General features: G+C 45.5%; 1 protein-coding gene across 2 annotated transcripts in view; it reads right to left on the reverse strand.

Moving 5' to 3' along the window:
• Positions 1-17,089: 17,089 nt before the first annotated feature.
• Positions 17,090-27,246, reverse strand: part of ccdc85al (coiled-coil domain containing 85A, like) — a 37,037-nt gene continuing 26,880 nt past the window's right edge. The window contains exons 3-4 of one of the 2 annotated variants that reach the window (XM_055913247.1): positions 19,890-19,947; positions 17,090-18,774 (exon numbers count right to left, since the gene is read on the reverse strand). In XM_055913247.1, the coding sequence (XP_055769222.1) occupies positions 18,756-18,774; positions 19,890-19,947 (77 nt within the window). In that variant the 3' untranslated portion in view covers positions 17,090-18,755. The remainder of the gene's footprint in view (positions 18,775-19,889; positions 19,948-27,246) is intronic. The other variant, XM_055913248.1, reaches the window with a different exon arrangement.

The following is a 27,246-nucleotide window of genomic DNA, read 5'->3' on the forward strand; positions in this document are numbered from 1 at the left end:
GTGTGTGTGTGTGTGTGTGTGTGTGTGTGTGTGTGTGTGTGTGTGTGTGTGTGTGTGTGTGTGTGTGTGGACGTGTTTAACTATTCTTGTGGGGACCAGAAGTCCCTACAAGAATAGTAAACAAAGTAAAAATTGACCAGCTGGGGACATTTTGTTAGTCCCCACAAGGTCAAATGCTATTTCTAGGGGGTTTAGGGTTAAGGTTACAATTAGTGTTAGGGTTAGAATTAAGTTAAATATTAAGGTTAGGAGCTAGGGTTAGTTGTAGGGTTAGGGTTAGGAGCTAGGGTTAGGTTTAGGGTTAGGATAAAGTTTAGGTTTTTGGGTTAGGGTTAGGGTTAGGGTTAGGGTTAGGGTTAAGGTTAAGGTTAGGGTTAGGGTTAGGGTTAGGGTAAGAATACGGGTTAGGATTAGGGTTAGGTTTAGGGTTAGGGGTTAGGGAAAATAGGATTTTGAATGGGACTGAATTGTATGTCCCCACAAGGTTAGCTGTACAAGACTGTGTGTGTGTGTGTGTGTTTGTGTGTGTGTGTGTGTGTGTGTGTGTGTGTGTGTGTGTGTGTGTGTGTGTGTGTGTGTGTGTGTGTGTGTGTGTGTGTGTGTGTGTGTGTGTGTGTGTGTGTGTGTGTGTGTGTGTGTGTGTGTGTGTCCCGTGTGTGTGTGTGTCCCGGGTGTGTGTGGGTGTGTCCCGGGTGGCACAGTGGTCTAGGGCACTGCATCGCAGTGCTAGCTGCGCCACCAGAGTCTCTGGGGTCACGCCCAGGCTCTGTCGCAGCCGGCCGCAACCGGGAGGTCCGTGGGGCGACGTACAATTGGCATAGCGTCGTCTGGTTTAGGGAGGGTTTGGCCGGTAGGGATATCCTTGTCTCAGTATGTAAATGTAATAAAATGTATGCACTCTACTGTAAGTCGCTCTGGATAAGAGCGTCTGCTAAATGACTAAAAATGTAAATGTAAAATGTACTTGACCACTATCACCTGGGCCGGTGGTGTTTTTTCCAGTACTGTGGGCGCGCTCCACCTCAATCTTCCTGTAGTCCGTCTTCAATTTCTTGGAGATCATTTCCCTTACTTTGTCCTCAGGTCTCATGTGGAGATTCTGCAATTCCGTCCACAACCATGTTATTCCACCTTGATAGTCCCTCAAGTCTGATTTATCCGTCATTGTTATCATGGATTCACACACAGAACTGATGTCCTCTCTCAATGACTTAAGATGGCTGTCATCTTGCCATTCTCCTGTTTCAACTTATTGAGCTGACCTTAAGAGAACTGCAAGCTGTTCTTCAGGTCCTGGACCTCTCTGGTCAGGTCGTCCATTCTGTTATTAGTTGAATCCACCAGTATTTGGACAAAACACTTGAAGCAATTTTCTTGTTGTTGTGACAACTGCTTGTAGGTCTCGTTTTGTTGTTTAAAAGGTCCTTCACGTGTGATAGAGAGACACTGTCCTCAACGGTACTCCCGCCGGATTTGGTCTTTGTCATGGTAGCTAACAACGTAGGTTACACTGTTACTCCTTGCAGTTCCAGACAGGGCAGGTCAGAGGGAAGATTGAAAACAACAAACAGCAGGGATCTAGACAGCCACAAACCCGGGACAATCCCAGCCACAATGGCTAACCACATCACAGGCTGCATTCAAGCCCTCAAGAAACCGCTAGCTTGATAGGCAGCTAGCTAGCATCTCCTCAGACCCGGCCTTGGACGGCAGGATCACTAGACAGAGAGAAGCAGTCCCAGCAACTGATGTCAATCTAAAAAGTTAGCTAGCTAGTATGAAATGTTCCAATACACCTTTATAACAACAAACTTTCCAAAACAACAAACCGAGTTCTCCCTCATTTCGCGTTCAACAGTGACGAAGTGGAGAAATGGTCAAACCTTAATCATTGCCTGATTAACCAACCATCATATATTGTATGAAATATGAATATATTTATATATATACATATATAGCCTATAGATACTATGCCCAGCAGTCCTCCTCATCTCGTATCAGTGTGTGAAGTGTTCCCACCAGTAGTGAAGCAGCAGTTTGTTGTAATATTTTTTCCTCCTCCAGCTATGGGACACACACACACCACACACACACCACTCCTCCAGCTAGAGGATATATACGACGAGGAGGATTTGGTAATGAGAGATCTGTATCTCCTACAGCCATTAGCCACGGCGGCGCTAACAGTCATTAGAAGAGGTAATTAGCTGCCATTGTTCTCGAGGAGAATTGTTAACAAAACGTGCCTTATATCCGGCTATGTTTGACCTACATCTAGTAAAGACGTGTTTATGTTCTGTTGTGTGGTATAGATAGGGGGTAGTAGTCAGTTATGTAGTTGTGTACTGTGGGGGGATGGGTTTCTGGTTCATCATTGGGGAACTATAGCACAGAGATCAGAATGGGGTGTTGTTGTTGTAAGTGTGGTGATAAGTGTGGTTGTGTGAGGGGCTAGCAAAGGCTATAACCAGGGCCTAGATTTTATCCTGGTCAGGGAAAACCTCCTGGCTGTCATGTACAGTGCCTTCAGAAAGTATTCAGACCCCTTGACTTTTTCCACATTTTGTTACATTACAGCCTTATTCTAAAATGTATTAAGCAAAAACATTTCTTCAGCGATCTACACACAACACATCATGATGGCAAAGAAAAAAACAGAAATACCTTATTAACATAAGTATTCAGACCCTTTGCTATGAGACTCTAAATTCAGCTCAGGTGCATCCTGGTTCCATTGATCATCCTTGAGATGTTTCTACAACTTGATTAGAATCCACCTGTTGTCATGCCCTGACTTTAGTTATATTTGCTTTCTTTATTATTTGGTTAGGTCAGGGTGTGACAAGGGGTGGTTTGTTTAGTTTTTGTATTGTCTAGGGTATTTTGTTATCTATGGGGATTTTGTATTGTCTAGGGGTTGTAGGTTTATGGTGGCCTGAGTGGGTTCCCAATCAGAGACAGCTGTTTATCGTTGTCTCTGATTAGGGAGCCTATTTAGGTTGTCATTTTCCATGTTGGTTTGGTGGGTAGTTGTCCATGTTTAGTTGCCTGTGAGCACTACGTTGGCGTCACGTTTCGTTTGTTAGTTTGTTATGTTGTTAGTTTGTTGCGTGTTCTTTGTGGAATTAAAAGATGTTTTCCAATCGCGCTGCACCTTGGTCCACTCCTTTAAACGGCCGTGACACCTGTGGTAAATTTAATTGATTGGACATGATTTAGAAAGACAAACACCTGTCTATATAAGGCCTCACAGTTGACAGTGCATGTAAGAGCAAAAACCAAGCCATGAGGTCGAAGGAATTGTCCGTAGAGCTCAGAGACAGGATTGTGTCGAGTCACAGATCTGGGGAAGGGTACCAAAAAATGTCTGCTGCATTGACGTTTCCCAAGAACACAGTGGCCTCCATCATTCTTAAATGGAAGAAGTTTGGAACCACAAAGACTCTTCCTAGAGCTGGCCGCCCGACAAACTGAGCAATCGGGGGAGAAGGGCCTTGGTCGGAGAGGTGACCAAGAACCCTATGGTCACTTGGACAGAGCTCTAGAGTTCCTCTGTAGAGATGGGAGAACATTCCAGAAGGACAACCATCTATGAAGCACTCCACCAATCAGGCCTTTGTGGTAGAGTGGCCAGACGGAAGCCAATCCTCAGTAAAAGGCACATGACAGCCCGCTTGGAGTTTGCCAAAAGGAACCTAAAGACTCTCAGACCATGAGAAACAAGATTCTCTGGTCTGATGAAAGCAAGATTGAACTCTTTGGCCTGAATGCCTAGCATCGCATCTGGAGGAAACCTGGATCCATCCCTACGGTGAAGCATGGTGGTGGCAGTATCATGCTGTGGGGATGTTTTTCAGTGGCAGGGACTGGGAGACTAGTCAGGATCTAGGCAAAGATTAACTGAACAAAGTACAGAAAGATCCTTGATGAAAATCTGCTCCAGAGTGCTCAGGACCTCAGACTGGGGCGAAGGTTCACCTTCCAACAGGACAACAACCCTAGGCATACAGCAAAGACAACACAGGAGTGGCTTCGCGACAAGTCTCTGGATGTCCTTGAGTGACCCGGCCAGAGCCTGGACTTGAACCCGATCTAACATCTCTGGAGAGACCTGAGAATAGCTGTGAAGCAATGCTCCCCATCCAACCTGACAAACATTGAGAGGATCTGAGAAGAATGTGAGAAACTCCCCAAGTAGAGGTGTGCCACACTTGTAGCGTCATACCCAAGAAGACTCAAGGCTGTAATCGCTTCCAAAGATGCTTCAACAAAGTACTGAGTAAAGGGTCTGAGTACTTATGCCTTGTCATTATGGGGTATTGTATGTAGATTGATGAGGGGGAAAAAAACAAAATGTGGAAAAAGTCAAGGGGTCTGAATACTTTCTGAATACTTTCCTAAGGCACTGTACTGTGCCTTTAAATGTGCTCATTCAACTCTTAGCTGCAACTTTTGTTTGGATTACCTAACACGAACATCTCAAGTATGATTATTGAGTACCTTTCCACACCTGTACTTAAGTACATTTAAAACCACTTACTTTTTTACTCAAGTAGTATTTTACTGGGTGACTTTCACTTTCACTTTTTCTTCAGTCATTTTTTATAAAGTATGTCTACTTTTACTCAAGTGTGACAATTGAGTATTTTTTCCATCACTGCTTCTGTAGTATACTTGTCATTTCTATCTATCACTCCCCCCAAAGAACCTGCAGTTCAACCCTAGCTACTCTGTATGCAGTGGGCACCTGAGAGCAAAACAGTGGAAAAGCGAATGCTTTGGTGGAAAAGAGGGATGCTTTGAGGATATATCCTCAGTGACGGGTGGTCTCTCTGTTTATGCGTCCCACTGTGCCTGTGCTTGCCTGTCTCAGTTGGTTTAGATTCACCACAGGAGGCTCAGGGGTAAAAACACAACCATTTACTTTGCAGGCTCACTGAAGTAGAGTTGTTACTGTTTTGAGAGGTGGAAATTGTGGACTTTTTCCCCGTTTGGAATCTCTCCTCTGCCTGTTGAAGAAAAGTGAACGTCAACTTGGCTTACTGTAGTTTGTGGAATTGAATGTACATCATTTGACGCCGTCGTATAGTCGCTAAACTTCAAGAGTCCACAAGGCTTTGGGTGGAAAGACAAGTTGTTTTCCTTGTAAGCAAAATTGTAGAAGAAATACCGCAAAGACTTTTGAATTGATTCTATACCATCGATATCCACGACTAAGCCGCTAAACCTTGAAATGCCCCCACTGGACACGACACAAGCCTGTTACAAATCATATGTAATAACAATGAACATCCCCTAACGTACTGGGTTTGAGTATGTGCTTAATGAGACACCAAAAAGCTCCTAGAAGTCACATTCGGCACGGTCAATGAGCACGACAACTCCTCACAGACAGAAATACACAGGTACGCACGCACGCACGCACACACACACACACACACACACACACACACACACACACACACACACACACACACACACACACACACACACACACACACACACACACACACACACACACGCACGCACACACAGATGCAGCCCAGTGTGCTCAGTGACACGACAGAGACCACAATTCCCAGAATACCACGAGTCATCTGTTAGATGAATGCCCATATTATCTGTGTTGTGTCTCTCACACACACGCATGTGCACGTGCACATGCACACACACACACACACGCACACACGCACAGTATACTGGGCCTGTTTCCTGTCACACTCCGTCTTGTTTCCTGACATGTAGTACAGGAGATTTGCTGTGCGTAAGACTCAGGGGGAAAGCGGTGTGTTTTCACTCGTGGAGACAGGTGGCTGTGTGCATTTGTCTGTATTGCTATGAAATTCAGAATATGACTGTTATACAATGTAGTTGAAGAGTAGAGTCAGTATGAATTGGACTGCTGGGTACATAAGCAGAAATTGTATTCCAGTCTTGACTTATGCCTATAGGGAAGATACACTGTATGTACTTTCTAAACAGCAAACACTTCTCAATGCCAATGCATCTCCCATAACAAACCTCTTACAACTCTCCTCTGGCCTTCATAGAAATCACCAGCGGAGACCAATACATCCACTTCATACCAGAGTAAGAAACGTTTATCTCAAGTTATCTCCAGAGCTGTGTATTGTACTTATCTTACAAGACAATGACAAGCCGTCCTGTGTGGTTTTCTTCCCGAGCCGTCGTATTAGAACTCTCAAGGCTCTTGAACACTTGAGTAATTGCTGCTCTCCGTCTTCGGCAGCTGCAGAAAGATGTTTTACACTCTGAAGACTGGGATTTCAGTGTTTGTTTGATTCATGCCCTTGAACGTTGCTTTGTGCTTTATCACAATCAGCCTCACTGGAATTAGAGGATGAGTGTGTTGTGTCTTGAGGGTGTGGGGGGAGGGGGTAAAGGTGGGGATCTCTGTGTGTGTGCGTGCGTGCGTGCGTGTGTGCGTGCGAGCGAGCGTGTGTGCGTGTGTGCGTGCGTGCGTGCGTGCGTGCGTGCGTCAGAGAGCTTAATGTGAGACGGGAATCCGGAAGAACTTGATTATCAATCTATCAATCAAGTTTCTCTGTAGCGCCATTTTGAAAATGTTGTTTCTCTAGCCTACATGCCATAGACTCATTGCAATGAAATGTAAGATTAATTAATACAGTGTAAAAAGTCTCTCCTTGGCCTACTTTATACTAAAACTACAGTTAATCATTATATACTAAAGGCAAACCTACAGGAAAGAGAAATGTAATACCGTAATTCTTACATATCACCCCAGAAAGTGAATCCTTAGTCCCTAAACCTCAGAGTTCACCATTAGCACATAGCGTAGCCGCCAGCAGCCTCACTAATATCCACCTCATCACCTGGTCGTAAAAGTACACTTTTCATCTCCGTCAGATGGGTAGAAAACACTGTGTGTGTGTGTGTGTGTGTGTGTGTGTGTGTGTGTGTGTGTGTGTGTGTGTGTGTGTGTGTGTGTGTGTGTGTGTGTGTCACCCTTGGTCAGATGGGTTGTAAACATCCAGTGTATCTCTGTGGTGTGTATAGATGAACCTAACAACTGTCTCTCTATATGTGTATTCTACACTGGGATAGATTGACCTGTGTGACCTTGGAGAAGTGCCCTGGACAACAGACACTACTCTACAGACCCAGGCAGGCTGGCAGGAGCTGGGGCTGTGGCTGGACGCACTGCAATGCAGCAGAGCGGATCAGAGCAGTGATCTCGCACACACACTCACACATATGGACGCACACACACACACACCCCCACACATGCACGCACGCACACACACACACACACACACACACACACACACACACACACACACACACACACACACACACACACACACGCTGGGATGTAACCACACACCCTCCAAAGCATACATGCTCGGGAGCACACACACACATGCAAGGACGTTAGCACATACACAAACACACACACACACACTTCACGGATCAGCTGGCAGAGATGCTTCTTAATCAACCTGCGTCTGTGTCCCTGCCTCAGTGAAAGGCACACAGTCTCTCACACCCATGACTTGGCATATCCCTGGGAGACCCGACGTTGCAAATATATGTTTCCTAAACTGCATCCTGTACAGGTCCTAAACTATAAAATCATGTCAAACACTACCTAGTTCATCTCCTTAGACCCAGATGTATCCCTTAGTAGTGTGTGTTGGTTGTCAGTATGATTATCATGGCATTAGTAGCCTCTGAAACATTATACATATGTTTAATGTACACTACCGTTCAAAAGTTTGGGGTCGCTTACAAAGGTCCCTGTTTTTGAAAGAAAAGCACATTTTTTGTCCATTAAAATAAAGAAAAAGTCATATATCAGACTGGCCAATAAAAATAAAAGAATAAGATGGGCAAAAGAACACATACACTGGACAGAGGAACTCTGCCTAGTAGGCCAACATCCCGGAGTCACGTCTTCACTATTGACATTGAGACTGGTGTTTTGCAGGTACTATTGAATGAAGCTGCCAGTTTAGGACTTGTGAGGAATCTGTTTCTCAAACTAGACACTCTAATGTACTTGTCCTCTGGCTCAGTTGTGCACCGGGGCCTCCCACTCCTCTTTCTATTCTGGTTAGAGACAGTTTGCTCTGTTCTGTAAAGGGAGGAGTACACAGCGTTGTACGAGATCTTCAGTTTCTTGACAATTTCTCGCATGGAATAGCCTTCATTTCTCAGAACAAGAATAGACTGACGAGTTTCAGAAGAAAGTTCTTTGTTTCTGGCCATTTTGAGCCTGTAATCGAACCCACAAATGCTGATGCTCCAGATACTCAACTAGTCTAAAGAAGGCCAGTTTTATAGCTTCTTTAATAAGGACATTCGTTTTCAGCTGTGCTAACATAATTGCAAAAGGGCTTTCTAATGATCAATGAGCCTTTTAGAATTGTCACGACTTCCGCCGAAGGTGGCTCCTCTCTTTGTTCGGGCGGCGTTCAGCGGTCGACGTCACCAGCTTTCTAGCCATCGCCACTCCATTATTCATGTATCCATTTGTTTTGTCTTGTTCCCTGCACACCTGGTTTTCATTCCCCAATCACAATACATGTATTAATTCCTCTGTTCCCCATCATGTCTTTGCGTAAGATTGTTTGTGTGGTACGTGTTTTTGTACGCACTAGGCTTGCGTGCGTTTTCTCTCGTGTTATTTTCACGAAGCCTGTTAGATGTTACATTTGATGGTTGTGAGTGTTTTTGCAGCGTTTTACACTTTGCCTTGTTGGTTGGAGGTTTTTGGACGCAGCTGCGTCCGTCTGTATATTCTCTCCTGCTGAAATAAAGTGTGCCCCTGTTCACAATTCTCTGTTCTCCTGCACCTGACTTCAACACAAGTACGCACACGCCTGACAAAAATGATCAACTTGGATTAGCTAACACAACCAGCCATTGGAACACAGGAGTGATGGTTGCTGATAATGGGCCTCTGTACGCCTATGTAGATATTCCATAAAAAATCTGCCGTTTCCAGCTACAATAGTCATTTACAACAATAACAATGTCTACACTTTATTTCTGATCAATTTCATGTTATTTTAATGGACAAAAAATGTGCTTTTCTTTCAAAAACAAGGAGATTTCTAAGTGACCCCAAACTTTTGAACGGTAGTCTATATAGACTCATTATTTTTACTTTATTGTGTTAATAAAAAATATATATATTTTCATTTTTTACTTTGTATTGTCTTAACTCTATTTTCTTTAAACTGAATTGTTGGTTAGGGCCTTGTAAGTAAACATTTTAAGGTAAGGTCTACCTGTTGTATTCGCGGCATGTGACAAATACAATTTGATTTAATTTGAAATATGTCCACTCGTCTGGCACCACATTGGTCCCCTACACAAGCATACCCTATGTTGTAGGCCATCCATGCAAGTACATGACTTGAAATATGTTTTCCCTTCTTCTCTGCGGTGTAGTGATTATGTAGAGGAATAGAACATTGAGAAACAAACATTGTGAGCCAGAGCTAGAGGTAGATGTGTAAGTGTTGCAAAAACGTAACATTGGGCTTAACGGGTTGCAAACTGAGACATTGGGCCCCATTCATACATTGAGAGACAAGTTAGAGAGATTGTTTCCCTTCCAAATTCTACAAATATGGGCAATCAAACACTTGAAGAGTAACTTTGATGCCCCCTCTACACATTAAAAGGACAGAAGCGTATGTACAGTATGGTTTATGAGGTCAGAACAATGCCATTGACGATCATTCATTTCATGGTAAAGAAGTAAGATAGGAGGTTATCGCTCCACATTAAGTCAGAAACAACTATGTAAACAACCGGATATGTCTCAAAGTAAGTTAGCTGTTCTCCGTACATACAAAATGTTATCCTTTGAAAAATATATGTTGGATTGGTCAAGTTGATCCATTTGTCTATTTCAGACAAAATATGACTTAATTGCAGATGTTTTATACTATATACTATTTTATACCATCACATGTTATGCTTTTCATCCATTGTGATGTAATTGTAGTAACATTTCACAGTTTTCTTACCACAAATTGTTCACACCATTGAAGTCCAACGTTGCATCACAATGGCATTACATGCGAGAGAGACACTATATGCATAGTCCCACAGCAGCATATTACAGTACAGTTCAACACAGTAGCCTACCTACTACAGCACAACACAGTGCAGTAATACCAAATATCACTTCAACATATCCAAGACTTACAGTTCAGAAAACATTGACAAACATTGGTCCTTGTGCTAATGTCTGACATTACTTGACGAGCAAGTGAGCTCCTTAGGGAAACACTCTGTTCTCAGCACCAACACACAGACTTCACTCTTCAGAAACTACATATCTTCTCCTGGCCCCTTTCATCTCAACACACTCCAAACCAAGACCACAGGCTAAATAGAGACACAAGTTGAACATAAACACAAACACATAGTTTTCTTTATCTTTCTGAGCCCATGCAGCATCCCTGAGAAGACACACACACACACACACACACACACACACACACACACACACACACACACACACACACACACACACACACACACACACACACACACACACACACACACACACTCCTCGCTTATCCTTACCTCATTCTGAGTCAGAACTCTCCCGTCTAATAAGGGGATCACTCGATTCCATCAGCAGCCTGATCTCCCAGAAGCATCCGGGATCCCATTGGATAACACCCACTAACACCACAGATACGACGGCACTAATACACACATACTTTGGCTGGGAGTAAGTCTCATCAAAGAGATTATTTTGGAGCAATAAAGTGAACCCTAATCACTCCAAACAAACAGATAGATGAAGTAGATCAGCCGGAAATTTATTTCAATCACAAACACACACATATAAGCGCACACACACACAGGCACATTAACACACACACACACACACACACACACATCCACTACACCCCCGTTACCAAACCCCTCTTCCATCCAAAATCCGGAGAAGCAGATGTCATGGTAACTTAATGGGATTTGGACAATCTGTCATCCTCACAGAGTGCGTCCCAAAAGGCACCCTATTCACTATGTAGTGCACTGCCATTTACCAGGGCCCATAATGCTCATAAGGCTCTGGTCAAAAGTAGTGCACAATGTAGGGGATAGGGTGCCATTTGGGGTCAGAGGTAAGAGGAAATGGAGCTTGGGTTAGGAAGTGACCTTGTCCTATGGTTACACAATGGGCAGAGTCCCTATGGGGTGAAGCAGCTTCCTGTCCAATGGCCAAGTTACTACGGACCCTGTCTGATCTGATGGGACAAGGCCTAGTTACTACGGACCCTGTCTGATCTGATGGGACAAGGCCTAGTTACTACAGACCATGTCTGATCTGATGGGACAAGGCCTAGTTACTACGGACCCTGTCTGATCTGATGGGACAAGGCCTAGTTACTACGGACCCTGTCTGATCTGATGGGACAAGGCCAAGTTACTACGGACCCTGTCTGATCTGATGGGACAAGGCCAAGTTACTACGGACCCTGTCTGATCTGATGGGACAAGGCCAAGTTACTACGGACCCTGTCTGATCTGATGGGACAAGGCCAAGTTACTACGGACCCTGTCTGATCTGATGGGACAAGGCTTAGTTACTACAGACCCTGTCTGATCTGATGGGACAAGGCTTAGTTACTACGGACACTGTCTGATCTGATAGGACAAGGCTTAGTTACTACGGACACTGTCTGATCTGATGGGACAAGGCCAAGTTACTACAGACCATGTCTGATCTGATGGGACAAGGCCAAGTTTCTACGGACCCTGTCTGATCTGATGGGACAAGGCCAAGTTACTACGGACCCTGTCTGATCTGATGGGACAAGGCTTAGTTACTACTAACCCTGTCTGATCTGATGGGACAAGGCTTAGTTACTACGGACCCTGTCTGATCTGACGGGACAAGGCTTAGTTACTACGGACCCTGTCTGATCTGACGGGACAAGGCTTAGTTACTACGGACCCTGTCTGATCTGATGGGACAAGGCTTAGTTACTACTAACCCTGTCTGATCTGATGGGACAAGACCTAGTTACTAATGACCCTTTCTGATCTGACGGGACAAGACCTAGTTACTACGGACCCTGTCTGATCTGATGGGACATGGACCCTGTCTGATCTGATGGGACAAGGCCTAGTCACTAATGACCCTGTCTGATCTGATGGGACAAGGTCTAGTTACTAATGACCCTGTCTGATCTGATGGGACAAGGCCTAGTCACTAATGACCCTGTCTGATCTGATGGGACATGGACCCTGTCTGATTTGATGGGACATGGACCCTGTCTGATCTGATGGGACAAGGGGAGTTGATGGTGGTGAGCGACACCATAACCTACTATTGTTAGACTTTCAGACTGTTGAGATCATGTCCTCCTAAATCACCATAGAGAAGTACTGTTTGCGTACATACTATATAACAACATCCGGTTTGGAGCGAGCGGTCGCATTTGCATTCGCTCTGCAGGTAGTATAAATTTTCATTTCATTTTCATTACATTTCATTATAGTACAACGGTTTAATTTGTCTAACCTTAGCAATTTCTTCTTAGCTAGCTACTTAGCCGTCTGTGTATAAAAGATAATTGCGTAATTATCGTATTCCGTCGTCTATCGTAGTCCACACTGCTATCTGCCCAGCAGCTAGCAAACGTCCACCGTCTACCGAATAGTAGTATAAACTTTTCATTACATTTCATTATAGTACAACGGTCTGATTTTCATTTTCACTACAGTACAACGGTTTGATTTGTTTGATCTTAGCTAGCTACATAGCCGTCTTTGCATCAAACATAATTGTGTAGTTATTGAGGTTCGCCAGCCAGCTATTTTCGCCCTAACGTAACGCAACGTAGCCAAACACTGCTAGCTAGCCAGCTTGCCACCGAATAGCAGCATTGTAGAAACGAGTGCATTACAACGGAACGACTTGATCAGTGTAGTGTTGGCTGACTACACAGTTGTCTTTGCTATCTTTGATTTGTATTTGTTCGATCTTAGCTAGCTACTTAGCTGGCTACATAGCCGTCTTTGTATCGGTGATAATTGTTTAGTTATCAAGGTTCGCTGAGGTTCGCTAGCCAGGTATTCTCGCCCTAACGTAACGTAGTCAACCCTGCTAGCTAGCCAGCTAGCCACCGATTAGCAGCACTGTAGAAACGATTACATTACAACGGAACGACTTGACTTGTGTAGTGTTAGCTAGCTACATAGTTTTCTTTGCTATCTTTTTATCTAAGATAATTGTGTAGCTTTGAGTAATTATCGGTTAGCTAGCCAGCTATTTTTCGCCTGCCGCGCTGCCGTCCTCCTACCTAGCCAACACTGCTAGCTAGCCAACTTCTACCGAATAGCAGCACTGTAGAAACTTACATTACAACGGAACGACTTGATTAGCGTAGTGTTAGCTAGTTGTCTTTCCTGTCCTTGTATCCATGATAATTGTGTAGTTTAGAGAAATTTAGTGAAATTGTCGAGGTTACCTAGCCAGCTTCACTTTCAACAACGTAGCCACTGCTAGCCAGGCTACTTCACCAGCCAGCAGTACTATATCATTTTAGTCAATAAGATCTTGTATTTTATTCTTATTTTTTGCAACGTAAGCTTAACTTTCTGAACATTCGAGACGTGTAGCCCACTTGTCATTCTAATCTCCTTTGCATTAGCGTAGCCTCTTCTGTAGCCTGTCAACCATGTGTCTGTCTATCCCTGTTCTCTCCTCTCTGCACAGACCATACAAACGCTTCACACCGCGTGGCCGCGCCCACCCTAACCTGGTGGTCCCAGCCCGCACGACCCACGTGGAGTTCCAGGTCTCCGGTAGCCTCTGGAACTGCCGATCTGCGGCCAACAAGGCAGAGCTCATCTCAGCCTATGCGTCCCTCCAGTCCCTCGACTTCCTGGCACTGACGGAAACATGGCTCACCACAGATAACACTGCTACTCCTACTGCTCTCTCTTCGTCTGCCCACGTGTTCTCGCACACCCCGAGACCTTCTGGTCAGCGGGGTGGTGGCACCGGGATCCTCATCTCTCCCAAGTGGTCATTCTCTCTTTCTCCCCTTACCCATCTGTCTATCGCCTCCTTTGAATTCCTTGCTGTCACAGTTACCAGCCCTTTCAAGCTTAACATCCTTATCATTTATCGCCCTCCAGGTTCCCTTGGAGAGTTCATCAATGAGCTTGATGCCTTGATAAGCTCCTTTCCTGAGGACGGCTCACCTCTCACAGTTCTGGGTGACTTTAACCTCCCCATGTCTACCTTTGACTCATTCCTCTCTGCCTCCTTCTTTCCACTCCTCTCCTCTTTTGACCTCACCCTCTCACCTTCCCCCCCTACTCACAAGGCAGGCAATACGCTTGACCTCATCTTTACTAGATGCTGTTCTTCCACTAACCTCATTGCAACTCCCCTCCAAGTCTCCGACCACTACCTTGTATCCTTCTCCCTCTCGCTCTCATCCAACACTTCCCACACTGCCCCTACTCGGATGGTATCGCGCCGTCCCAACCTCCGCTCTCTCTCCCCCGCTACTCTCTCCTCTTCCATCCTATCATCTCTTCCCTCTGCCCAAACCTTCTCCAACCTATCTCCTGATTCTGCCTCCTCAACCCTCCTCTCCTCCCTTTCTGCATCCTTTGACTCTCTATGTCCCCTATCCTCCAGGCCAGCTCGGTCCTCCCCTCCCGCTCCGTGGCTCGACGACTCATTGCGAGCTCACAGAACAGGGCTCCGGGCAGCCGAGCGGAAATGGAGGAAAACTCGCCTCCCTGCGGACCTGGCATCCTTTCACTCCCTCCTCTCTACATTTTCCTCTTCTGTCTCTGCTGCTAAAGCCACTTTCTACCACTCTAAATTCCAAGCATCTGCCTCTAACCCTAGGAAGCTCTTTGCCACCTTCTCCTCCCTCCTGAATCCTCCTCCCCCTCCCCCCCCCCCTCCTCCCTCTCTGCAGACGACTTCGTCAACCATTTTGAAAAGAAGGTCGACGACATCCGATCCTCGTTCGCTAAGTCAAACGACACCGCTGGTTCTGCTCACACTGCCCAACCCTGTGCTTTGACCTCTTTCTCCCCTCTCTCTCCAGATGAAATCTCGCGTCTTGTGACGGCCGGCCGCCCAACAACCTGCCCGCTTGACCCTATCCCCTCCTCTCTTCTCCAGACCATTTCCGGAGACCTTCTACCTTACCTCACCTCGCTCATCAACTCATCCTTGACCGCTGGCTACGTCCCTTCCGTCTTCAAGAGAGCGAGAGTTGCACCCCTTCTGAAAAAACCTACACTCGATCCCTCCGATGTCAACAACTACAGACCAGTATCCCCTCTTTCTTTTCTCTCCAAAACTCTTGAACGTGCCGTCCTTGGCCAGCTCTCCTGCTATCTCTCTCAGAATGACCTTCTTGATCCAAATCAGTCAGGTTTCAAGACTAGTCACTCAACTGAGACTGCTCTTCTCTGTATCACGGAGGCGCTCCGCACTGCTAAAGCTAACTCTCTCTCCTCTGCTCTCATCCTTCTAGACCTATCGGCTGCCTTCGATACTGTGAACCATCAGATCCTCCTCTCCACCCTCTCCGAGTTGGGCATCTCCGGCGCGGCCCACGCTTGGATTGCGTCCTACCTGACAGGTCGCTCCTACCAGGTGGCGTGGCGAGAATCTGTCTCCTCACCACGCGCTCTCACCACTGGTGTCCCCCAGGGCTCTGTTCTAGGCCCTCTCCTATTCTCGCTATACACCAAGTCACTTGGCTCTGTCATAACCTCACATGGTCTCTCCTATCATTGCTATGCAGACGACACACAATTAATCTTCTCCTTTCCCCCTTCTGATGACCAGGTGGCGAATCGCATCTCTGCATGTCTGGCAGACATATCAGTGTGGATGACGGATCACCACCTCAAGCTGAACCTCGGCAAGACGGAGCTGCTCTTCCTCCCGGGGAAGGACTGTCCGTTCCATGATCTCGCCATCACGGTTGACAACTCCATTGTGTCCTCCTCCCAGAGCGCTAAGAACCTTGGCGTGATCCTGGACAACACCCTGTCGTTCTCCACCAACATCAAGGCGGTGGCCCGTTCCTGTAGGTTCATGCTCTACAACATCCGCAGAGTACGACCCTGCCTCACACAGGAAGCGGCGCAGGTCCTAATCCAGGCACTTGTCATCTCCCGTCTGGATTACTGCAACTCGCTGCTGGCTGGGCTCCCTGCCTGTGCCATTAAACCCCTACAACTCATCCAGAACGCCGCAGCCCGTCTGGTGTTCAACCTTCCCAAGTTCTCTCACGTCACCCCGCTCCTCCGCTCTCTCCACTGGCTTCCAGTTGAAGCTCGCATCCGCTACAAGACCATGGTGCTTGCCTACGGAGCTGTGAGGGGAACGGCACCTCAGTACCTTCAGGCTCTGATCAGGCCCTACACCCAAACAAGGGCACTGCGTTCATCCACCTCTGGCCTGCTCGCCTCCCTACCACTGAGGAAGTACAGTTCCCGCTCAGCCCAGTCAAAACTGTTCGCTGCTCTGGCCCCCCAATGGTGGAACAAACTCCCTCACGACGCCAGGACAGCGGAGTCAATCACCACCTTCCGGAGACACCTGAAACCCCACCTCTTCAAGGAATACCTAGGATAAAGCAATCCTTCTGCCCCCCCCCCCCCCCCCTTAAAAGATCTGATGCACTATTGTAAAGTGGCTGTTCCACTGGATGTCATAAGGTGAATGCACCAATTTGTAAGTCGCTCTGGATAAGAGCGTCTGCTAAATGACTTAAATGTAATGTAAATGATATCAATTGCCTAATTCATACAAATGCACATGAATATTATATTCGTCTATATACAACGTAGAACACACAGTATCTTTGCATAGAATAAGGTAAGACCGAGATTCAATCCGATCGGGTGTTGTAGGCAGTGGTCCAGTGTTCGCAGAGATTGCATTCACAGTAAACACGGCATAAGTCGGCCCATTCAGAAAATGTCGCATTGCCTACAACCCGCGATCGGATTGAATCCCAGCCTTAATTACATGTATAGTTGTAGTAGTATCATGCAAAAATAAGTTTTCCAAAAACCAAAGTTTACATAAAGAAGAATCTTTATTATTTTGTATACATAGATATCTTCATATAATTGTTCTAATACCAGTCAAAAATAATAATCATTATATATATATATATAGAAAACTAATCCCAATAAACTACTATGTACTTTGACTTTACCTTTCTTGTATAAAACAACATGGAGAATGTATACTCACCTCCCTAGCTGGAAATATAGGTGCTCGGAAGGGAGCAAGATTTTACAAAAAATAAAACTAGGCTAACACCGTAACACTGTATCTGGTTAGAACTACAATGTTACCCAACAAGCTAACATTGGCGGCCATTTTGTAGTTTTGTAATAAGACACAGCATGTTGGTGGTGGTGGAGGGTAATTGCCTAGGAACTTCTAAAAAAGGGATAGTTCAGCAAAATTCGATATTTGAGAAACTGTTTTCAAGGTGAGGAAACAAATATCTAAATATGCAATTTCGCTGAACTTTCCCTTTAACACAAACTTCAGCTTTTTCACTCTGTTTAATGAAATTGGTCAACAAAAGTTTGAGATGATGACTGGGAGAGGATAGGATAATCTTATCATCTAGATTTGTGGCTGCAGACGAGAGGAGGAACATTAGATTACTACTGTCTCAGTACACAGAAGAAGATGATGAATATCTGTGGAGGCTGCTAGAGGTAGGGGGGAAGGAGGGGGGGAGAGGGAGGGGTGGAAAGAGAAAGGGGGTGGTGGGAGAGAGCGAGAAATCAGGGGAGAGAGGAAAGGGAAGAAGAAAGTAGAAGTGAAGATATAGAGATTAAGTGAGAGAGGGGAGAGGCTGAGGGAGAAAGAGGAACGAGAGAGAGAGAGAGAGAGAGAGAGAGAGAGAGAGAGAGAGAGAGAGAGAGAGAGAGAGAGAGAGAGAGAGAGAGGCTGAGTGAGGGAGAAAGAGGAATAGGAGAGAGAGAAAGAGAGAGAGAGCGAGAGAGGGGAGAGGCTGAGGGAAAAAGATGAACAGGACAGAGAGAGAGAGAGAGAGAGAGAGAGAGAGAGGAGAGGCTGCGGGAGAAAGATGAATAGGAGAAAGAGAGAGAGATGAGAGAGAGAGAGGAGAAAGAGAGAGAGAGTGAGAGAGAGAGATGAGAGAGAGAGAGGAGAAAGAGAGAGAGAGTGTGAGAGAGAGAGAGAGAGAGAGAGAGAGAGAGAGAGAGAGTGAGAGAGAGAGAGAGAGAGAGAGATAAGGAGAAAGAGAGAGAGAGAGGAGAAAGAGAGTGGACCCCAGACTGATGAGCTGAATCTGTAAACAGAGAGGAGTGGTGCTCTTCTTCTCTCCTTCTTTTCACTTCTTCCCCTGCTTCTTTCCCTCTCTGGGAGGTAGGCCATGTCATGGTGGTTGGCAGGGAGCTCATTTGTGGTATCTAGTCTCGCTCTCATCCATTTAGCTGTGGCAGTCTTTGGGAATGCCATCCATCCGTCCTAATAGCATTCCCAAGTTTTCCCCCGAATTGTCCCGAACTCTAGACGTAGAAATGGAAACATAGTAGTATATGAGGACGGATAGGACAGACCATCAGGATCTTGGAGAGGGGTGTCCAGTTGTCCTAGTGTCTGTTTGGGCCAGGGCAGCAGGAGGTTTGGACCCTCCATATCCCCCCGTTGAGGAGATACCTCTCACCCCAAACGTCCCAGCTGGGGTGCAGTGTGGTCAAGAAGAGGCATCGAAGCTATGAGGGAGAAGAAGACATGTTTTAGACATACTTTGAATGCATCAATAATATACTTACTGTTATGATGTGACTAAAGAGGCAGAGCGAAAGAGAAAGAGAAAGAGAAGGGGGGGATACGAGAAAGAGGGTGAGAGAAATTCTGAGAAAGTGGTGTGCAATCCCCCAGGAGAGAGGGGATGTCCTGTCGCTGAATCATTCAATACTGAAACAGCCACCTACACACACACACACACACACACACACACACACACACACACACACACACACACACACACACACACACACACACACACACACACACACACACACACACACACACACACACACACACACACACACACAGTCATCTGCTCCCTCCCCGCTGGGACAAGATTTAAGATGGGAAGGTCACCTCTATCTCTTCATTACTATATACCCACTACAGTCTCACTGTCTGCCACACAGCTTGATTATTATACACCCAGATTGGCCAACTGATGTGATGCATACCTTAGTTACCACACTGGTAGCCTGGTTCCAGATCTGTTTGTGGTCTCTTGACAACGTCTGGTCATTGGCATTCAAGAGAGCACAAACAGATCTAGGACCAGGCTACCACACTGGGCGCGTTCTCTCTGACTCATAGGATGACACAGCTAGAGTTACAATTCTTCTATTCCCTCTGGCTCAGGTCTGCTTATACAGGCTTTGTAAAGTTTTGCTGAGGGCTACATTTAAGGAAGGGATATTTTTTTATTTAACCTTTATTTAACTAGGCAAGTTTAAAAACACATTCTTATTTACAATGACGGCCTACACAGTCCAAACCCGGAACGCCGCCTTATGGGACTCCCAATCATGGCCGGATGTGATACAGCCTGGATTCGAACCAGGGACTGTAGTGACGCCTCTTGCACTGAGATGCAGTGCCTTAGACCGCTGCGCCACTCGGGAGCAAAGTTGGTAGAGCATGGCACTCGCAAAGCCAGGATTGTGGGTTCGATTCCCACGGGGGACCAGTACAAGGGGAAAAAGTATGAAAATGTATGTACTCACTACTGTAAATCGCTCTAGATTAAAGCATCTGCTAAATTACTAAAAAGTTCAAATGTGTCCTATTGAATGATTCTTACCTGTCCCATATTTTGACATTTCTACAGTTGGTGGTACAGCATCCAGCTGACATCAAAGCTGATAGAGAGAGAAAGAGAAACAGAAGAGATGCAGCTCAGTGCTCGATCATTTAGTTCTACAGTTTGGGTGTTAAATGAAACAACATCCCCTTTAACAATGAAACAGCTGTGACGGGGAGCAAAACAGGAGAGGAGAGGGACAATACTGTACCTGACGGTTTAGTTAATAGTGATAGATGGTGTATTACAACGTTCTATTTGATTGCTCTATGGTGTGTTTGGTATGATAACTCCACTCCAGACTGTGTGTACAGGCTTTGAGGCGTTCCCCCTCGACTGATTCAATCCTCTGCTGCAGCGCTGCAGTTGACAGCCACCAGACAGGCCTTTCTCCTGTAACGTCAGCCAGCCTTCGCAGGCTCAGCTAAGTAACTGTCAATCTGGCTAAGTTCTGTCTTAGTTTCCCACCATATTCCCCCTGTGTGGGCGTGCACAAATGTACACGCAAAAAAGGCTGACACAATCTGATAGCCACAAAGCAGTATGAAACACACAGAGAAGATGAGGGCAGTAAAATAGTAAGGAAGGTGAGAGGAGGGGAGAGAATGAGAGAGATATGGGGGAAAGAGGAGCGAGGTACCAATGGGAGGCACCAACATTTTCTCCCCCAGCTCTCTGGGCTGACTTCTATTGCCTATTAACTATTCATAAGTACTTGTGACTGTAGACTTCTACAAAAAATCCCACTGTAAGCCTCCACTACGCTAGTCCACACATCACCATCAAAGGTGCGCACACGCACACACACACACATGTCAATTTATCTACGGGAGGGAGAGAATAGCGAAAAGTGTTTTTGTGTGTGTCTGTCTGTGTGTGCGTGTGTGAGGATAGAGATCGTATGAAAACTCCCTTAAGGAGGAGGTCAGGGTGTGTGGAATGGAATTGATTTCACGACTAAGGAGCCTCGGGGCGTTATGAGTGAAGAAGGTCAGACGCTCACACACACACACACACACACACACACACACACACACACACACACACACACACACACACACACACACACACACACACACACACACACACACACACACACACACACACACACACACACACACACACACACACACACACACACACACAAACACACACACACACACACACACACAGGGACATAGACACACATGTACACACTCCATTTTAAGTGTATAAACAGCTGACAGTAGTCTGACCCAGACGCTAATAGTGGCATTAGAAAGGTGAGGGAGGGTAGGCAGACTGCAGATGACATGGTGTTCTGTGATAGGTGGGTCATTCTATTTGTAAACTGACAGCTTAATGTGGAGGAGAGCGGGAACAATTAGCCTTAAACGGATTAGCCAATCCCAAGCTCAGGAATCCGACGCAGGTCATGTGATCGTACGGTTTTAATCACGGGCTTGTGATAGGGTGATGATGTAACGTTTGGATAACGTTTGGAATCAACTGGACTGATACAGACAACATGCTGAGACCCCTTCCAGTATGAACTGACCAGAACTGATGGAATGGATTCAACTGATCACGAACTGATAGAATCCCTCTCCCAATATTCACAATGACATTGGAGATACATTCAAACCTGACCGGAACGGTAAAGCAAGGAACAGTTCCTCCGAATATTTAAATATTCAGGGGGACGGGTGTTATACCGCTAACCAGAATTGGATTTGGGGTCACAGAAAGAATAGTTGACGTGATTATTCAAGAATAAAGTGGAGCTTAACTTTCCCAGAGCTTCACCTCTGTGCTCAGCGAAACGGCTCTTGATTTTTCTTTTCCTCCAAAAGATTTGTGTGATTTGCTGTACAGAAAATCTGGTCCCACTAATACATCGCGGTTCCGGATCTAACACTTTCCATGCAGCTCAGGACTAAGACTAATTATGACTTTACGTAACTGATCGTTCTGCTTTAGTACAGAGAGAAAGGGCAAAGCAACCTTTTGTAAAACCGAATTAGCAATAGCCAATGTGACCTTTTTCTGAAGGAAAAACTTTGACGCTCAGGACAGGGATAGTTTCCCAGACCCAGATTAAGACTCTAGTCGTTGACTAAAAAGCAATGAAATACACTCTAATAAAAGTGTTTTTTATTTAGGCTTAATCTGTGTTTAGAAAACTGTCCCTCAAAGTTTAAAAACTCAGGGAAGTTATCACATTTATAGATTGACCAATCCTATCCTTGGCTGCAAACTACCTGTGTATTATCAAAATGTGTAATCGAGAAATAATTTATGTTTAAATCAAACCAGAAAACACATCAACTCTTCCATGTGGACCCGGTCAACCCCTTTGGTCCTTTCTATCGCTCCAGAAATGATGCAAAGGAGGCGACAAACAAGTCAGGCTGCTCAGCAGATTGGTTGACATACTGTCAATTGAGATTTCTTTTGACTAAACTTAACAAAAAGAAGAAAGAAAATACAATACCAAATGACATAAAACCTCAGTATCAGAATGGAAGATTAATAATAAACTGGTCATAAATACATTGTATTTGGTTCCAAACATTCTCTAAGACCTAAACCTCAACTGGAGTCGTGTATAAAGGGTGTGGCCACTGAGCAAGATGACGGAGCAAAACTCCAAGGTATAACACCAGACCGTCAGTTATCATGGTCACGTTGAGGAAGCTAAACTCCTAGGTATAACACCAGACAGTCAGTTATCATGGTCACGTTGAGGAAGCTAAACTCCTAGGTATAACACCAGACAGTCAGTTATCATGGTCACGTTGAGGAAGCTACTGGAGTCGTGTATAAAGCGTGTATAAAGGGTGTGGCCACTGAGCAAGTTGAGGAAGCTAAACTCCTAGGTATAACACCAGACAGTCAGTTATCATGATCACGTTGAGGAAGCTAAACTCCTAGGTATAACACTGGACAGTCAGTTATCATGGTCACGTTGAGGAAGCTAAACTCCTAGGTATAACACCAGACAGTCAGTTATCATGATCACGTTGAGGAAGCTAAACTCCTCGTAAAACTGACTATCCTACCGATCCTCGACTTCTGAGATGTAATTTACAAAATAGCCTCCAACACTACTCAGCCAAGTGGATGCAGACTATCACAGTGCCATCCGTTTTGTCACCAAAGCCCCATATACTACCCACCACTGCGACCTGTACGCTCTCGTTCGCTGGCCCTCGCTTCATACTCGTCGCCAAACCCACTGGCTCCAGGTCATCTACAAGTCGCACGCGCTCCAGCAGGTATATCTCACTGGTCATCCCCAAAACCAACACCTCCCTTGGCCGACTTTCCTTCCAGTTCTCTGCTGCCAGTGACTGGAACGAATTGCAAAAATCGCTGAAGCTGGAGACTTCAAAATCCTTCAGTTTAAACTAGAGATATAATTTTTGCATGGGCTGCGTCTCAATCCACCGCATCGGCCGATGGCGGCTTTCCGCATTTGCGGTGGAAGGTGGACGAGCTACAGCGGTGTTTGTCAGAACATGAGACACCCCGAAAATCTGTCTTCTCACGAACACGTCTGTAGCGTGCATTTTGCTCAACGGCCGACCACACGTGTCACGGGACTCGTCTGAAGTCAGTACCGTCGATGTGCCAACTTATGTTTGTAGCATCCGAAACCGATTCTCACGAACACGACGATGTTCTCCGTTCTGCTCTACGACCCCACAGTGTCACGGGACTGGTCTGAATGTAACCCATACCGTTTAAAAGACAAAATGGAAGTATAGAGGTAGTTTTGTGCCTACCCCCCAAAAAAGAGGTTAAATCCTTACATCTCCTAGATACAGCACAGACACTTCAACATCTTGTTTCTTATCATACATTTTTTGACTGTCTTTTTTTGTTGCCATTTATGAACGTGTTATTCAATGCGTTTCTATGGGCTATAGTAGTAAAGGCCAAATTCAATATTTTATCAAATAATTATTTGATATTTTTGAGTGATACCTAACAGGGTCCTAAAATTCAAAATCAAATAGCGAAATGATCCACGATTTGACCTTATTAAAACAATTCCTTATGTCAGCTCAGACCCCCCCCGACGGCTTAGACCTACAGGGGTTAAACAACATCTCATGGAACTGTGGCGACCGTGAAACACTCCAACACACACATTTTCTGCCTAGTTATATTGACTGTATAATTTCTGTCGTTGTATTGTTTGTATATCATTGTCTTTTAAATCAGTGTATCAGTGTTCTGCTACTCGTCATGTTCTGTGTTTCTTTGTGGACCCCAGGAGAGTAGCTGCTGCTTCTGCAAAAGCCAACGAGGATCCAAATAAACAAGTGAACCAGATCAACGCAAGGTCACTCAACGAGCCTCAGATCTCCTAAAAATCGTCTTTATTAATTATTTAGGGGCGCGGCTGAGAGGAAGGCATGTTGAGATGCACTGTAGATCAGTGACCTCCTGCTTAGCTAGCGGTCAGCCGGTCTGTCAGTCAGTCAGTCTGCCCCTTAGGCAGACACAGTTACATATAATATATAATAATATATACCAATTACTAGACGCTTTAGTCATGCCTGGATACATTTTAAGTATGGGTGTTCCCGGGAATCGAACCCACTACCCTGGCGTTACAAGTGTCATGCTCTACCAACTGCTGAACATCTACCATATCTAAAATGTCACTACAGCATTACTAGGCTGAATATAAGTTATAATGTAACCTTTACAGTACATGAACTGTCCAGCTACATTACCAGGGGAAAAGGAGTACAAGCTGAAAAAGAACACCGATGCCTTGGGGCATTGTATAGGAGAAATGCATGTGCAACTATGCACTCACTGCACTGCATCTATGTACTGTACTATAGGGTACTGTACTGTAGGGTACTGTACGTATTGTTCAGGGCATCCAAATGTGTTACATTTGCAGATGAGAACGAGAGAGTGATTCCAGGAAGCTAGAATTATCTCCTTTACATAACGTTGTGGAGTAGCAATCCAGCCCTCTCTCTCTCTCTCTGTCTGTCTCTCTCTCTCTCTCGTCTCTGTCTCTGGCCTCTCCTCTCTCTCTCTCTGTCTGTCTCTGTCTCTCGTCTCTGTCTCTGGCCTCTCCTCTCTCTCTCTCTCTGTCTGTCTCTCTCTCTCGTCTCTGTCTCTGGCCTCTCCTCTCTCTCTCTCTGTCTGTCTCTCTCTCTCGTCTCTGTCTCTGGCCTCTCCTCTCTCTCTGTCTCTCTTTCTCCTCTGTCTCTCTCTCTCTGTCTGTCTCTCTCTCTCGTCTCTGTCTCTCTTTCTCTCCTCTCTCCTCTGTCTCTCTCTCTATCTCTCCTCTCTGTCTCTCTTTCTCTCCTCTCTCCTCTGTCTCGCTCTCTCTCTCTATCTCTCGCTATCCTCTGTGTCTCTGTACTATAGGGTACTGTACTGTAGGGTACTGTATGTATTGTTCAGGGCATCCAAATGTGTTACATATGCAGATGAGAACGAGAGAGTGATTCCAGGAAGCTAGAATCTCCTTCACATAATGTTGCGGAATAGAGCTGTTCTGTATGTAATGTATATGTTAGTAATGTAAGATACTGTATTGTGTTACAGCATACAGTAAAGATGTTATCTTTATGCCGTAGCACAGGTCAATTGTGTGACAGGAGAGCTGAATGATAGTGAATTCCACAGTTTGGTTTCTTAAGGACCTGTCGGCTGTCTGCTGCTAAGCCCAGGACTCAGTATCCGGCTGTACACACACACACACACACACACACACACACACACACACACACACACACACACACACACACACACACACACACACACACACACACACACACACACACACACACACACACACACACACACACACACACACACACACACACACACACACACACACACACAGAGTAACCTCTCCTTGGTGAATTATAAACAAGGGAGGGGCCACGTTATTGGCAACCTCTCCCCACTGTTAACGACAATGTTACCCCAACGTTGGCCTTCGGGGATCCCACAATGCATCACTACACTACTGCTTCTTCTAGTGCCCAGATTCTAAATTGAATGAGTTTCTCCCAACAAATCGCACCCACACACCACACACATCATACACACACCACACACATCATACACACACATGGTACAGACACCATTTCGTGCGGATTACAGCAGAATGGTCTGTGTGTGTGTGTGTGTGTGTGTGTGTGTGTGTGTGTGTGTGTGTGTGTGTGTGTGTGTGTGTGTGTGTGTGTGTGTGTGTGTGTGTGTTTGTGTGTTAGATACCTGCCTCTCTTCAGTTCTGCGGCTCCTCTGATCTAAGTTCTACTTATCACTGCCTCCAATCAAGAGACAGACTGAGACACACAGACATCAATAGACGCACACACACTGACGCACACACTCATGGTGCAGACGCCATATCGTGCGGATTACAGAATAGGACCTATTTTTACAGTGATCATATGAATGTTGAATCTTTGCAGTATGCTGGGGGGGGGGGGGGGGGGGGAGTAGGGGAAAATAAACACACACACAGTAAACAATATTCCTTCACGCCTGGTGAATCTGCCGAGATCCTCCACTCCACTTGAGTGGAGAAGAACCTCTAATTTATTCTGAATAAATTAAATGGTTAAAAATAGAACTGAGTGTCGGGTGTCAGAGGGAGCTCACAGGTTCCAATGTAGTTGTATTACTGTATGAACTTCCACTAACTGTGCTAATCTGTTGCCTCATTTCACGGCTTAATATAGGCTATAACCCTGTGCATTCAAAGATGGTCACTTCATGGTCACTCTGGGTTGTATTCATTAGGCACCAAACGGACAAAAACAGACTAACACAGGGAGGGTCTGCTTGGACTTGTAAGTAATGCTCGTTAAGAATCCAATAAGAAATGCTCTTTTTTGTTTTCCGTCTCAGAACGTTTCCGTTAAGTGCCGTGAGGAATACGACCCTGTATTCAAAAACGGTCACTTCCTTCTTAGTTGTACAGAGGCATGTTTCGGAAATGACTCTCAAAAGGCAAATTAAATATTGAAGCGTACATTTGTAAGATAAACTGCTGTTGTCCTAGTTTCGGAGACAAACACAGTAGCCCACGGTAACCTCTCATTGGTGATAAATTATAAACAAGGAAGGGACCACGTTATTGGCAACCTCTCCCCACTGTTGACGACAGTGTTACCCCAACGTTAGCCTCCGAGCATCCCACAATGCACCACTCCACCACTGTTTCTTCTAGTGCCCAGGGTCTTACTTTAATGAGTTTCTCTCCACAAATCGCATACAAACACACACACACACACACACACACACACACACACACACACACACACACACACACACACACACACACACACACACACACACACACACACACACACACACACACAGACAC

This window comes from Salvelinus fontinalis, unplaced genomic scaffold, assembly GCF_029448725.1.
Source record: "Salvelinus fontinalis isolate EN_2023a unplaced genomic scaffold, ASM2944872v1 scaffold_0284, whole genome shotgun sequence".
Taxonomy (NCBI): Eukaryota; Metazoa; Chordata; class Actinopteri; order Salmoniformes; family Salmonidae; genus Salvelinus; species Salvelinus fontinalis.